Raw genomic sequence first — 15,472 nt, forward strand, 5'->3', positions numbered from 1 at the left:
TAAAATAGGTTAGAAAAGAAGAAAAATATTTGACTTTCAATAGGCTACGTTAGAATTCGATGAGCACAGTATGTAGAACTAGGAGATAATGACAAATGAACTTGTTGAAAGAAAAAATAAAAAGTATCACAACAAGCACAGGCACTGTGGTGCAGCGGGTGAAGGCACAGCTTGAAATACTCATATCCCATCCTGGAGTGCCCAAGATCAAGTCCCATCTCCGTTTTTGGTTCAGTTTCCTACCAATGCACCTGGGTTGGCATAAGTACTTGGGTTCTTACCACCCATGGGGAAGACATGGATGGAGTTCCTGGCTCTTAGCTTTAGCTTGGCCTAGCCCTGGCTGTTGTAGGCATTTGGAAAGTGAACCAGTAGATGAACGACCTCTCTCTCCCTCTGTCATTCTCTCAAATAAATAAATACATAAATAAATAAATAAAATGTAAAACCCAAGTTTGTGGAAAATTCAAATTAAAAGATAAGTTTAAAATAATCCTGGGGCCAGCATTGTGGCATAGCAGGTAAAAGCTGCCACCTGCAGTGCCGGCATCCCATATGGGCGTCAGTTCGAGTCCCAGTTGCTACACTTCTGATCCAGCTCTTTGCTATGGCCTGGAAAAGCAGTAGAGGATGACCCAAATCCTTGGGCCCCTGCACCCACATGGGAGATCCGGAAGAAGCTCCGGGCTCCTGATTTTGGATCTGCCCAGCTTCAGCCATTGGAGCCTTTTGGGGAGTGAACCAACAGATGGAAGACTTTCTCTCTGCTTCTGCCTCTGTAAGTCTTTTTTTTTTTTTTTAGTGTTTTGTTTTTTTTTTTTTTTTGACAGGCAGAATGGATAGTGAGAGAGACAGAGAGAAAGGTCTTCCCTTTTGCCGTTGGTTCACCCTCCAATGACCGCTGCGGCCGGCGCATCTCGCTGATCTGAAGCCAGGAGCCAGGTGCTTCTCCTGGTCTCCCATGCGGGTGCAGGGCCCAAGCACTTGGGCCATCCTCCACTGCCTTCCCGGGCCACAGCAGAGAGCTGGCCTGGAAGAGGGGCAACCGGGATAGAATCCGGCGCCCCAACCGGGACTAGAACCCGGTGTGCCGGCGCCACAAGGCGGAGGATTAGCCTGTTGAGCCACGGCGCCGGCCAACTCTGTCTTTCAAATAAATAAATAAATCTTATAAAAAAACAGTCTCCGACTAAAAAACAAAAATGGGTAGGATTTTTAAAAACAGCACAACAAATACAAAATAAATTTCAAATAATTACTAGAGTGATACAGAAATTGAATTCGAGACATTAGTAAGATACGAATGTATTTTTATTATTTGGAATAGAAAAAACAAGTATATCAGCCTTTCAAACCATTGCATCAGAATGTAGCGATGAAGGGCATGAAAGCAAATGGGCCCGTGCTGTGGTATAACAGGTTAAGCTGCTGTCTGTGAGGCCGGCATCCCATTTTGGCTCCCTATTTCTCCACTTCTGATCTAGCTCCCTGGTAATAGCCTGGGAAAGCAGCAAAAGACAGCCCAAGCAGCTGGGCCCTGGCTACCACGTGGAAGACCCAGGAGAAGCTCTTGGCTCTTTGCTTCCGCCTGGCCTCGTGCTGGCTGTTGTGACCATCTGGGGAGTGAAACAGCGGAAGAACGATCTCTTTCTCTGTCTCTCCCTTTCTAACTAACTCTGGCTTTCAAATAAATTTAAAAAAAAATTTTTTTAAAGATGGCCTGAGTAGACCAGCACCGCGGCTCACTAGGCTAATCCTCCGCCTGCGGTGCCAGCACCCCGGGTTCTAGTCCCGGTTGGGGCGCCAGATTCTGTCCCAGTTGCCCCTCTTCCAGTCCAGCTCTCTGCTATGGCCTGGGAGTGCAGTGGAGGATGGCCCAAGTGCTTGGGCCCTGCACCCGCATGGGAGACCAGGAGGAAGCACCTGGCTCCTGGCTTCGGATCAGCGCAGTGCTGGCCCTAGCGGCCATTTGTGGGGTGAACCAACAGAAGGAAACCTTTCTCTCTGTCTCTCTCTCTCAACTGTCTAACTCTGCCTGTAAAAAAAAAAAAAGATGGCCTGAGTACTTGGGTCCCTACAACCCACATGGGTTACCTGGATGAAGCTCCTGGATCCTGGCTTCAGCCTGGCTCAGCCCTGGTCTTTGTGGACATTTGGTGATGAACTAGCAGACAGACGATCTCTGTCTCTCCCTTTCTCTCTCTAAACTCTGCCTTTCAAATAAATAAATAAACCATTTTTTTAAAAAAAGTTTCCCAATTAGGGCTGCTCAACTGGTAAATTTTTTTTTTTTTATTTGACAGGTAGAGTTACAGACAGTGAGAGAGACAGAGAGGTCTTCCTTCCATTGGTTCACCCCCCAAATGGCCGCTATGGCCGGCGCTGCACTGATCCAAAGTCAGGAGCCAGGTGCTTCCTCCTGGTCTCCCATGCGGGTGCAGGGGCCCAAGCACTTGGGCCATCCTCCACTGCCCTCCCAGGCCACAACAGAGAGCTGGACTGGAAGAGGAACAACTGGGACCAGAACCCGGTGCCCATATGGGATGCCGGCGCTGCAGGCAGAGGATTAACCAAGTGAGCCACGGTGCCAGCCTCTCAACTGGTAAACTTTATATAAATATTCCAAAATCAAAAAAAAAACAAACATTTTTGTCCCAAGCATATCTCAGAAAAGACAATTAATCTGTATTTGATACCTCTGAATTTCTAAATTGTCTTTAAAATGTCCATGGTTGCACACATTAATTTCTAACAGTACAGATAAGAAGATAAAGTATCCTGTTCCACACGAAAATGTGATAAAAAATTTAAGTCTGTTGTTTTGTAATAGGCTCTTGATAACAGTCACAAATAATAAAATGCAATTTAGGATATTCATAATAGTACGCTAAGAAATCAGCTGATCCTCTACCAATGGATTCATAAAGTGTACTACGGTATGTTTCGAATTTCTCTGATCAAGATACTAACAATTTTTAAAATTTTAATTTATTTTTAATTATTTGAAAGGCAGAAAGACAGAGCAAAGAGATCATCTATCTGCAGGTTTGCTAAAATGCCTGAAGGGGCTGGCACTGTGGCATGGCAGGTTAAGCAATCGCCTACAAAGCAGGCATCCCCACGTGCACTGGTTCAAGTCTCAGCTGCTCTGCTTCTGATTTTGCTTCCTCCTAATGCTCCCGGAAAAGCAGGGGAAGATGGTACAATTGCTTGGTTCCCTGCCTGTCACACAGGAGACTCCAACAGAGTTCCAGGCTAGTGACTTCAGCCTGGCCCAGTCCTGGCCATTGCAGCTGTTTGGGAAATACACCAGTGGATGGAGGATCTCTGTCTCTCTAACTCTGCCTTTTAAATGAATAAATAAATCTTAAAAAAGAAAAAGAAAAAAAAAAAACCCTAAACTAAAAACAGAAGACAACAGAGGCTGACATATCTAAACTTACCCAAACAGGATATTCCTGCACAGGCTATAGTCATGGCCTTGAACGTCTATAATCATTTCTGATCTAAGAGAGTGCTCTGAGAGAGAGAGAGAGAGAGAGAGAGATCTTCTATCCACTGGTTCACTCCTCAAACAGCCACCAACGGTCAGGGTTGGGCTAGGTTGAAGTTAAGAGCCAGGAGCTTCTTCCTGTCTCTCATGCTGGTGCAGGGATCCAAGCACTTGGGTTTCCTCTGCTGCTTTCCCAGGCCATTAGCAGGGAGCTGGATGGGAAGTAGAGCAGCTAGTATTCAAACTTGTACCCATATGGGATGCTGGGGCTGCAGGCGGCGGCTTTACCCATTCTGCCACAGCGCCAGCCCTAACAGAGTGCTCTTCAGCCCAGTAGTGTTTCGATCTGTAGCCACCTAGGCCTGGACACAATCACTACTCCCACACCCAACACTCTGCATTCCTCCATGCCCATATCCAGGCAGGGCCAGCTGACAAGACATAAGGGAAAAATAAAACCATAAAAGCCCAAAGGAAGAGATTTAAAAAAATCAATTCCTTTCAACTACCCTGTAATGAATATCTAAACCAAGTTCATTTTCAAATATAAATTATAAAAGGGCAGAGTAATGGATTTGATGAAACTTGGAATTAATTTCCTAGGAATCAAAAGAATATTTTACATAAAAGCAAATCAAAATCCATACATTTCTCAGGTCAGCTCTATTAACTTAAAAATTGTCAAGGAGCAGGGCTAGTACGGTGGTGCAGTAGGAGATGCTAACATCCCATATGAGCAGTGGTTCAAGTTCCAGTTGCTCCATTTCTGATCCAGCTAATCTACTTGGGAAAGCAGTAGAGGATGGCCCAAGTACTTGGGTAGACCAGATGGAGTTCCTGCTTCTAATCATTGCAATCATTTGGGGACTGAACCAGCAGATAAAAAGAAATACCCAGGGATACTTCTGACATAGTAGAAAGAACACAACAGTTGGGTCTAGAAGGCCTGGTTTCATTTTCCAGGCATATCACTTCACCTTTCAGAACCTCAAATTGTTCATCTATAAGTTAGGTATTTAATACCTGTAAATTACAAAGCACTACTTAATTTACTAAATGAAATGGCTGCTTAACACTCAGGTTTTTGCTTGTTTTTAGTCAATTGCTTACCTTTAGCTGACCTTTTCCTGAACCAGATTGTCCTAAAGAATGAAAACAAAAAAAGACATGACTTAGAAGAAACATTTCATTATCATTATGGTCTAGTTTCATGAAAAGAGAAGTTTCAATTTCTATGCAGAAGTTACCAGAACTTACTGAATTCTCAATTAGTTGGAGAGGCTTAATTATCACTTAATTTTACAACTACTTCCCTTAGTGACAGGCAGTTCTTGCATTTCCATAGTGAGTACACTGGCCCCAGGCCCTCTCCCTCCGCCCAGTCATTCCTAGAGAGGTTCTTGTCTGCAAGCACACGCTGGAGCTCTGGGGAAGGAACAAACTTCTCTTCACCCACACTGGCTACAACTGCCCACTCCAGGCCACTCTGCAGATTCAACTTGAACATGAAGATACCAGATCACATATATAACATGGCTCTGAATCTCTTGCCAACCATAAATATTAAAGTCAATTGATCAAGGCAAAAACAGGTGCTCCTGGGGCAGAGATGTGGCACAGAGGTTTAAGGTGCCACTTAGGATGCCTGCAACCCGTATCTGAATGTGAGTTTCAGTCTAGGAAAATCCACTACCAATCTAGCTTCTACCAACGAATCCTGGGAGGCAGCAGATGAGGGCTCAAGTGCTTCAGCTCCTCCCATTCCATGGCTGTGGCCTGGCCCAGCCCTGGTTGTTATGGGCATTTGAGAAGTGAACCAGCAGATGGAAGACCTCTTTCCCTCACTCTGACTTGGTTGCTCTGCATTTCAAGTATATAAAAACTAATAAACATTTAAAATATATAATCTGTTCATTTAAAGTAAAAAAAAAAAGCTGATCTACAGTTCTTCACAAATTAAAAGCACTGAAAACCTCAAAAGCCTTATGTCATACAGTATTTGCAAATGCCACATCTTCAACAAACTCACTGACTTAAGCAAATGACAGTGGGACTAGTGATTATGTCCAGTTGACCCTGTCACTTGTACATCAGTGAACAGAGATTTTTTTTCCCTTTTATTGACTGCTAAATATGGTAACATTAAGGCATACAGGTTATAATATTAGATACATTGTTGAATGCATTTTCAGAACAGAAAGAAGAAAACATAAAAAACTCACTGATAAAAAATAACATACTCTGACATCAAAATTTTTACCCAAGAATTGAAGACTTACCTTTGCTACTTTGTGGAATATTTATCATAATTTCAGAACCATTCTTCAAATTGAATGAAACACTTTTTCTTGGTGTGTTTGCTAGTTCTGAAGCTATAAACAAATAAATATATTTAAAAATCCATTAATGGCCAATAGTAGATAAAGTGGGGAACAGCCTTATTTCACTTATATAGAATCTTTAATTTCTTTTTTTTTTTTTTCAAAAAATATTTTTATTTATTTTTAAAGGCAGAATGACAGAGAGAGGGATCTTCCATTTGCTGGTTCACTTGCCAAATGCCCTCAACAGCTGGGGCTGAGCCACGCAGAAGCCATGAGCCGGGTTTCCCTTGTGGATGGCAGGGAACCAAGCACCTGAGCCATCATCTGCTGCCTCCTAGCATATTCATCAGCAGGAAGGTAGATAGGAAGCAGAGGCGGGACTGAGTCCCAGGCACTCTGAGATTTTAAAAACAGTACACACTAAATTATCTCATTTCCTTTTTTTAAAAATGGTGATGATTTGGTTGAGTTTATGCAAATTAAAGCCATTTTATCAATTCCTGAACCCTTTCTAACCATGCCTCCATTTTTATCCTCCAATCTTAAATCTTTTTGACAGTCTCCACAAATACAATGTCTCCCACCCCCCACTTAATGTCCCTGGTGTTATATGTGATTCTAGTTTTTTAAACTATATGATACTAGGGTTTTAAAATATTTCTTCAGTGGGGCTGGCGCCATGGCTCACTTCGTTGATCCTCCGCCTGCGGCGCCGGCATCCCATTTGGGAACTGGGTCCTGGTCCTGGTTGCTCCTCTTCCAGTCCAGCTCTGTGCTGTGGCCCAGGAAGTCAGTGGAGGATGGCCCAAGTGCTTGGGCCCTGCACCCCATGGGAGACCAGAAGCACCTGGCTCCTGCCTTCAGATCAGCGCAACACTGGCTGTAGCGGCCATTTGGGGGGTGAACCAACGTAAAGAAGACCTTTCTCTCTGTCTCTCTGTCTGTAATTCTGTCAAATAAATTTAAAAAAAAAATTTCTTCAAAATTATACCTCCATTTGGGTACTGTGACATCATCCTGGTCCCCTGGCTACTGCTGATAGTTATTCCACCTCTTCTTTACTGTCTATATCCTCCCTACATTCTGGGCATGCTAACGCTCTGTCCTTGGCGCTCTCCTTACACCAGAAAACAAAACAAACAAACAAACAAACACTTTTGGATTAAAGGCCACTGATGCACAAGACAGGGAAAAAACAACAAACTTCACATCAACAAAAAGCCATTTCTGAAATCATACTGGTTTTATAAGGAACATAAAAATTCAGCAATTAGGGGCCAGCATTGTGGCACAGCGGGTTAAAGCTGCCATCTGTGATGCCAGTATCCCCTGTGGGCACTGGTTCGAGTTCCGGCTGCTCCACTTCCAATCCAGTTCCCTGCCAATGCAGCTCAAAAGGCAGCAGAAGATGGCTCAAATATATGGGTCCCTGCCACCCACATGGGAGACCTGGCTGGAGTTCCTGGCTCCTGGCTTCGGCCTGGCCCAGCCCCAGCTGTTGCAGCCATTTGGGGAGTGAGCCAGCAGATAGAAGATAGCGGGCACGTGCTCTCTGTCTCCCTCTCTGTAACTCTGCTTTCCAAGTAAATAAATAGATCTTAAAAAAAGAAAAAAAAAAAAAAAGGCAACAATTAAACTTCAAAGGTAATGGAGAAGGGAAGAATACAGTTATAGATTACCCAAATACCTCTTGGATGACCCAAACTCAACATCTCTAATAAGCACCGGTACAATGCCAGTTTGATTATCTTTACCTGAAAAAAATCTTCCTCCTGTATTCCCTATGCTACCTCACAGTGCCTCTATCAAGATGTTACAGTATCATGCCGGCGCCGCAGCTCACTAGGCTAATCCTCCGCCTTGCGGCGCCGGCACACCGGGTTCTAGTCCCAGTCGGGGCACCTGATTCTGTCCCGGTTGCCCCTCTTCCAGGCCAGCTCTCTGCTGTGGCCAGGGAGTGCAGTGGAGGATAGCCCAAGTGCTTGGACCCTGCACCCCATGGGAGACCAGGAGAAGCACCTGGCTCCTGCCATCAGATCAGCGCGGTGCGCCGGCCGCAGTGCGCCAGCCATTGGAGGGTGAACCAACGGCAAAAGGAAGACCTTTCTCTCTGTCTCTTTCTTTCACTGTCCACTCTGTCAAAAAAAAAAAAAAAAGATGTAAAAGATGTTACAGTATCAGGAATCAGCTTCCTCACCCCATCCCATTCTTGACTGCATCTCTTATTCTATTCCCAAAGCCCCTACCTTCACTGATCCTCACCACATATGTCTAGACTCCAAGAGTAGCCAGTTAATATTGCTAGCATTAGCTCTTTAAAAAAAATTTCATTTATTTGAAAAGGAGCAGCCAGGACTAGAACTGGCACCCATATGGGATGCCGGCGCTTCAGGCCAGGGTGTTAACCCGCTGCGCCACAGCGCCGGCCCCTTACTATTTTTTTTTTTTTTTAAGATTTAGTCTCTGCCGGTGCCGTGGCTCAACAGGCTAATCCTCCACCTAGTGGCGTCGGCACACCGGGTTCTAGTCCCGGTCGGGGCACCGGATTCTGTCCCAGTTGCCCCTCTTCCAGGCCAGCTCTCTGCTATGGCCCGGGAGTGCAGTGGAGGATGGCCCAAGTGCTTGGGCCCTTCCACCTGCATGGGAGACCTGGCTCCTGGCTTGGGATTGGCGCAGCGCGCCGGCCATAGTGGCCATTTGGGGGGGGTGAACCAAGGGAAGGAAGACCTTTCTCTCTCTCTGTCTCTCACTGTCTAACTCTGCCTGTAAAATAAATAAATAAGCTCACATGTAGTCAAATCTAGCCTTAGCTCTGTATTTGCTATGCATAATAGGATACACTATGAGATATTTCAAGTTAATTTATTAATCTCAATCCAAAGGTATATAAAGTCTGGAATCCATTTGTTCACCAAAAGGTAATGGTAATATCAATTTAACCCTAACTTTACAGGCTAAATAACTGAATTGGTTTCTGATGAATGATTAAAGAGGAATTGTGAGAATGCACTATCAGATAATTTTTATTTTGTTCACATCATTTTGAATTAGAGTTAAAAATGATTATCTTGGAACCGGCACTATGGCATAGAGGGCAAAGCTGCCGCCTACAGTGTCAGTATCCCACATGGGCTCCGGTTCAAGTTTTGGCTGTTCCACTTCCGATCCAGCTCTCTGCTATGCTCTGGGGAAGCGGAAGATGGCCCAAGTCCTTGGGCCCCTGCACCCACATGGGAGACCCAAAGAGGCTCCTGACTTTGGGTTGGCATAGCTCTGGCCATTGCAGCCAAATGGGGAGTAAACCGATGGATAGAAGACCTCTCTTCTGTCTTCCTCTCCTTCTCTCTCTAACACTTTCAAATAAATAAATAAATCTTAAAAAAGAGGATATCTTAAGTTTGCTGATAATGCTTTAAAACTTACATTTTTGTCAATATACCTCTGTAAGACTTGTTTCTTCTATGGTGCCATTAAGACAAAGTGTAGCTATTATCCAAGCAAGAAACAAGCTCTTTGTCAAATATCAAGCTATAAATACTGATATACAAAATGTTTGCTCAAAAGTATGATACAAGCATTTGCTTATGTATTTTATTTATTATATTTATTTTAACCAGAGAGAATGTTCCCATCTGCAAGTCCACTTCCCAAATCCTGTAACAGCCAAGACAGGGCCAGGACAAAGCCAGAAACTGGAAACTCAATCCAGATTTCCCAAGCAGGTAACAGGAACTCAACTCTTGAGCCACCACTGCTGCCTCTGAGGGTCTGCATTAGTAGAAAGCTAGAGTTAGGAGCAACAGCCAAGAATTACACTCAGGCACTCTGATATGGGATGAAGATTTTATTTCATTTATTTAGCTCAAAGGCAGAGATAAGAGAGACAGAGTGATCTCCCATCTGCTGGTTTACTCATCAAATGCCTACAACAGCTGGGGCTGGGACAGGCCAATGCCAGAGACAACAACTCAGTCTCCCAATTGGGAGAAAGAATCCAACCACTTGAGTTATCACCTGCTACCTGTTCTGCATTAGTGGAAAACCACAAACAGGAGTGGAGCTGGGTATCAAATCCCCGGTTCTCCAGTATGGGATGCAGGCATCCCAAGCAACATCTTACCCACTATGCCAAACACTCACCCTTACATTTAAATTTTGATCGTTAGCTTTTATTTATTTAAGATAGAAAAAGAGCACGATAAAGTCAGAGACAGAGAACTTTGATCCATACAAGCATTTAACATACTGAATCACTATTTAACACAAAACTATTTAGTTACAGCTATGAATGACAAGTTACAGTGATTCTCTATGACAAGGGTAGGCCAAGCTATAAGCCTATGAGCCAAACCTGGCCCCATTTGTTTTAAGTAAAGTTTTACTGTAACACAGTCATACTCTTCATTACATATTGTATGTGCCTACTGGGCAGTCACAACCGAGATGATCTAGCCCACAGAGATGGAAATACTTACTATATAGCCCTTTGCAGAAAAAGTCTGTTGACCTCTGCTCTACATTAATCAACTATCATCATTATTTTCTTTCTTTTTTTTTTTTTAACTTTTTTTTTTTTTTTTTTTTTTTTTGACAGGCAGAGTGGATAGTGAGAGAGAGAGACAGAGAGAAAGGTCTTCCTTTTTGCCATTGGTTCACCCTCCAATGGCCGCTGCGGCCGGTGCATCTTGCTGATCCGAAGCCAGGAGTCAGGTGCTTCTCCTGGTCTCCCATGCGGGTGCAGGGCCCAAGGATTTGGGCCATCCTCCACTGCCTTCCCAGGCCATAGCAGAGAGCTGGCCTGGAAGAGGGGCAACTGGGATAGAATCCAGCGCCCCAACCGGGACTAGAACCTGGTGTGCTGGCACCACAAGGCGGAGGATTAGCCTGTTAAGCCACAGCGCCAGCCTATCATCATTATTTTCAATCAGGTTTATAGGTTTATAGTTTTTATAATTCTTTTCTTTCTCTTACGTCATACCTGTTCTCATGATAGTAAATGAAATGTCATCATACAGCCAACCAAATAACCTGTATTGTATTTTACACAATACACTAGCCATCAACATACCGGAAGCTTTAAAATAAAAGTCCTCTTTACTTAATGGATAGTATCTCATCAGTCTAATATGGGGTCCTAGCTAATCAGTCTATTTTCCTTTGAAAAAACAACACTTTTGTGTATTGAACCTCATGTATTCATTTATTTGTGGTGAGAACAAGACTTAAAATCCACTCCCTTGGCAATTTTCAAGCATATAATAACTGTCTTTTATAGCGGGAAGAATTATCTACATGGAGTACTTCTACTTGATTACTCCTATGAGTTCTACCCTTCTTCACACTAGTAACTTCTCCCTGTCCTCTCTAGTTTAGTTGTTACTTCTGCAATTGCCCTTCTGTTTACATTTATTTTCTACCCTGGACACATTTGCCTGTGTTTTACAAAGCCTTCCAAAAATCAAACCTTTAGTCTACTTCTAGCCTAATCTTAGTCTAATTATATGAAATCATCACTTAGAATAGTAATACATGGTTATCTGACAGATGATCTAAATACAGTGCAGTGCCATCTGAATTTTTTAAAGAATTAAACCAACAATCTAGCTTTGGTGGTTATATATAATTAATCAGTCTAGTTCTCTGAAAATCAGCAACTCCCATGTAATTGGTTAACTTCAGTTAGGCAGTTAACTTCAGTGAGAAAAATGTTAAAATACAGTGTTAATAATTTTATGTTAGGCCGGCGCTGTGGCTTAACAGGCTAATCCTCCGCCTGTGGCGCCGGCACACCAGGTTCTAGTCCCGGTTGGGGCGCTGGATTCTATCCCAGTTGCCCCTCTTCCAGGCCAGCTCTCTGCTATGGCCTGGGAAGGCAGTGGAGGATGGCCCAAGTCCTTGGGCCCTGCACCCGCATGGGAGACCAGGAGAAGCACCTGGCTCCTGGCTTCGGATCAGCGAGATGCGCTGGCCGTAACGGCCATTGGAGGGTGAACCAACGGCAAAAAGGAAGACCTTTCTCTCTGTCTCTCTCTCTCTCACTATCCACTCTGCCTGTCAAAAAAATAAAATAAATAATTTTATGTTAAATGGTTTTCTGTAATACAAAAATTTTTTCTATATAAATTATAAAAATCTTTTTCAATAAATCCACATTATCTGTGACTCTTGAGTCACTCATTTCACAGAAATTTGTAAGAAACTAGGCTCAATATTGTAAGAACAAAAGAACAACAGGCTGGCGCCGTGGCTTAACAGGCTAATCCTCCGCCTTGCGGCGCCGGCACACCAGGTTCTAGTCCCGGTTGGGGCGCCGGATTCTATCCCGGTTGCCCCTCTACCAGGCCAGCTCTCTGCTATGGCCCGGGAAGGCAGTGGAGGATGACCCAAGTGCTTGGGCCCTGCACCCGCATGGGAGACCAGGAGAAGCACCTGACTCCTGGCTTCGGATCAGCGAGATGCGCCGGCCGCAGCGGCCATTGGAGGGTGAACCAATGCAAAAGGAAGACCTTTCTCTCTGTCTCTCTCTCTCTCTCACTATCCACTCTGCCTGTCAAAAAGAAAAAAAACTTTAAAAAAAAAAAAAAGAACAACAAAGACCAGGTCCTCGTATGAGCAGCTTGGGGCCCAGCTATGAACAGAAGACATTGGTGCCTGGAAAACAAATGAACTTAATGTCTGTTTTAATGCACACCATTCTTTTAGAAAACTGCTCTCATTTTAGTGATAGCAACAGGATGACAAATGTGGGGAAAATAGTTAAACATACCTTAGCAAAGGTGAAGTGATTATAAAAATCAGAAAAGCAACATACCTAATCTAGACATTTTTTCTGGGTGCTTTCTATTCTGAAAAGAATAAACTTTATTTCCACCATCTGTAGCAGAGCCATTTTTCAAGGATTCTGAAAGAGAAAATTCAACATGCATTTAGAAAAGGAGCAAAGTTAATTAATAGGAAAAATAAAATACAGTAACTTATGATTTGTACCCCTCATTGCCTTGCCTGAAGAGCAAAACATAAGCAGTCTTCAGAAACTTCATGGGAAAATGTACATTATGAGAAAACTATGCACAGAGTTCAAAAAAATTTTGCACCAAAATAAACTTCTATTTTCCCATAAACTTTTTGAAGTTTTCTCATACATACTTAAATAGAACACATCTGTCTCAGAGGGTTCTAACAGCTAACTTATAAAGAATCTGTTAGAATTTACACTGTTCATAAGCCTACGCCCTAATACCAGATCCACCTATAAAAGCATTTTGCAGGGGCTGGTGTTGAGGCATAGGTTAATAAGCCTCCACCTGCTACACCTGCATCTCACATAGATGCCAACACCCAGCAGCTTCACCTTCAATCCAGCTTCTGCACCTGGGAAAGCAGTGGAAGATGGGCCAAGTGCTTGGGCCCCTGCACCCACGTGGGAGAACCAGAAGTTCCAGGCTCCTGGCTTCAGCCTGGCCCAGTCCTAGCAGCTGTGGCCATTTGGGGAGTGAACCAGCTGATGGATGTGTTCTCTCTCACTCCCACACTACCTTCCTCCCAACTCTGCCTTTCAAGTAAATAAAAAATAAATCTTTTTAAAAAAAAGCATTTTGGGATGGTGGAGGACCAAGACCACGTACTCTAGAAACATAACTTTCTTTCAGGTGTAGATTTTAAGAATTTAGAGAAACAGCCAGACTGTATTATCTACAAACAACTTCCCTAAATACTGTCTGTAATGCCAGCTGCCTGTAATGCCAGCATCTCATAGGGGCACCAGTTTGTGTCCTGGGTGCTCCACTTCTGAACCAGCTCCCTGTTAATAGTCTGGGAAAAGCAGTGGGAGATGGCTCAGGTGTTTGGTCCTGTGCCATCCACATGGGAGACTCAGATGAAGCTCCTGGTTCCTGGCTTCAGCCTGACCCAGCACTGACTGTCGCAGTCATCTGGGGAGTGAACCAGTGTATCGAAGATCTCTCTCTCTCTCTCTCTGTTTCTCCTTTTCTCTCTGTAACCTCTGACTTTCAAATAAATAAATAAATAATCTTAAAAAAAAAAACTTAAGGCCGGCGCTGTGGCTCAACAGGCTAATCCTCTGCCTAGCGGCGCTGGCACACCGGGTTCTAGTCCCGGTCGGGGCACCTGATTCTGTCCCGGTTGCCCCTCTTCCAGGCCAGCTCTCTGCTATGGCCCAGGAGTGCAGTGGAGGATGGCCCAAGTGCTTGGGCCCTGCACCCCATGGGAGACCAGGAGAAGCACCTGGCTCCTGCCATCGGATCAGCGCAGTGTGCCGGCCACAGCGTGCTGGCCGTGGCAGCCATTGGAGGGTGAACCAACAGCAAAAAGGAAGACCTATCTCTCTGTCTCTCTCTCTCTCTCACTGTCCACTCTGCCTGTCAAAAAAAAAAAAAACAAAAAAACTTAAAACAAATTTTTTCAGATAAGAAATGTAGTAATATAGCACACTGCTTAATAGCCAGACTATTTCTGTGCATCCTGCAAAGCAATTTCTACCATTAACAGAAATACAAGTATATATTTCCCTCCCTCAAATACCTTGAACATTTGTTCCCAAAACTTCCACATAGTTCTGATCTTTTAAGACTTCCTGGTCAACTTCCTCCTCCAAATCACATTCTGGCTTCTTTATTATTCTTTTTGTGTTGACCAAAAGCTGAGCTCGCTCCTTCTTTAATTTAGCTCCTATAAAAACATTCAAAGAATTAGAACATGATATATAAATTCTTTCTAAAGTCACATTTAAATAAGTAAATAAAATCTACAACTTGTATTGTCATTACTTAAAAGCTGGGAGAAAAGTGATTGTTTTCTTTTTGATTAAAAATATTCAATGGTCTTTCACACTATTTGCATAAGTTTCAAAAAAAGCTCTCAAGGGCCCCTGCACCCATGTGGGAGACCTGGAAGAAGCTCCAGCCTCCTGGGTTCAGATCGGCACAACTCTGGCCACTGTGGCTTTCTGGAGAATGAACCAGCAAATGGAAGCTTTCTCTCTGCCTCTTTATAGCTTTGGGGGGGAAAAAAAAAAAAAGAAAAAAGAAAATGCTTATTTTTGGGGGGGTCAAAATAACTATATATTTTAAACTGGGTTATTATCATTTACCATTACTAGTAAGTATTTCATTTTAGATAAGGCTATATTATTTTAAATTATTTTAATAATTATAAATAATTTAAATTTTCAATTAAAGTTTGAAAAACTAATAGTTTTTATTTAGTTTTACTAGATCAAGTAGTTGATATATTCTCAAAATAAAATATTCTAAATATATAAACATTACATAAGCAACTATTCAATTATACATTCAGTACCTCCTTCTCTATCAAGAATGTGATTAAGAACATCATCATCTCCCACAAATTGAACCTTCAGCATCTTGTCTTCTTTTAATTCCAGTTTATTCATCACAACCTACACAAAAGTAATACATCATTCAAAAGTGATGAAGGACTCATACCAACCACATTAGAAACATTCACATAATGAATACATGTTATTTGTATAATATTTAAAAAAGTATTTTAAAGTATGAAATAGATACTATGGATTATTTTACTAATATTATGTTTCTGGATTGTCAGTAACTCACTTCTTTATCTGAATAATCAAAAGAGGCGGAGATGTTTGAGACTTGAAAAGAGCAAGGTA

At 43.0% G+C, this 15,472-nt stretch overlaps 1 protein-coding gene across 4 annotated transcripts in view; it reads right to left on the reverse strand.

Moving 5' to 3' along the window:
- Positions 1-15,472, reverse strand: part of ORC2 (origin recognition complex subunit 2) — a 49,106-nt gene that overhangs the window by 28,006 nt on the left and 5,628 nt on the right. For 3 of the 4 annotated variants that reach the window (XM_062189822.1, XM_062189802.1, XM_062189807.1), the window contains exons 3-7: positions 15,136-15,235; positions 14,359-14,505; positions 12,629-12,718; positions 5,773-5,865; positions 4,604-4,635 (exon numbers count right to left, since the gene is read on the reverse strand). In XM_062189822.1, the coding sequence (XP_062045806.1) occupies positions 4,604-4,635; positions 5,773-5,865; positions 12,629-12,718; positions 14,359-14,505; positions 15,136-15,235 (462 nt within the window). The remainder of the gene's footprint in view (positions 1-4,603; positions 4,636-5,772; positions 5,866-12,628; positions 12,719-14,358; positions 14,506-15,135; positions 15,236-15,472) is intronic. The other variant, XM_062189813.1, reaches the window with a different exon arrangement.

The sequence above is a fragment of the Lepus europaeus genome, chromosome 1 (assembly GCF_033115175.1).
Source record: "Lepus europaeus isolate LE1 chromosome 1, mLepTim1.pri, whole genome shotgun sequence".
Lineage (NCBI taxonomy): Eukaryota > Metazoa > Chordata > Mammalia > Lagomorpha > Leporidae > Lepus > Lepus europaeus.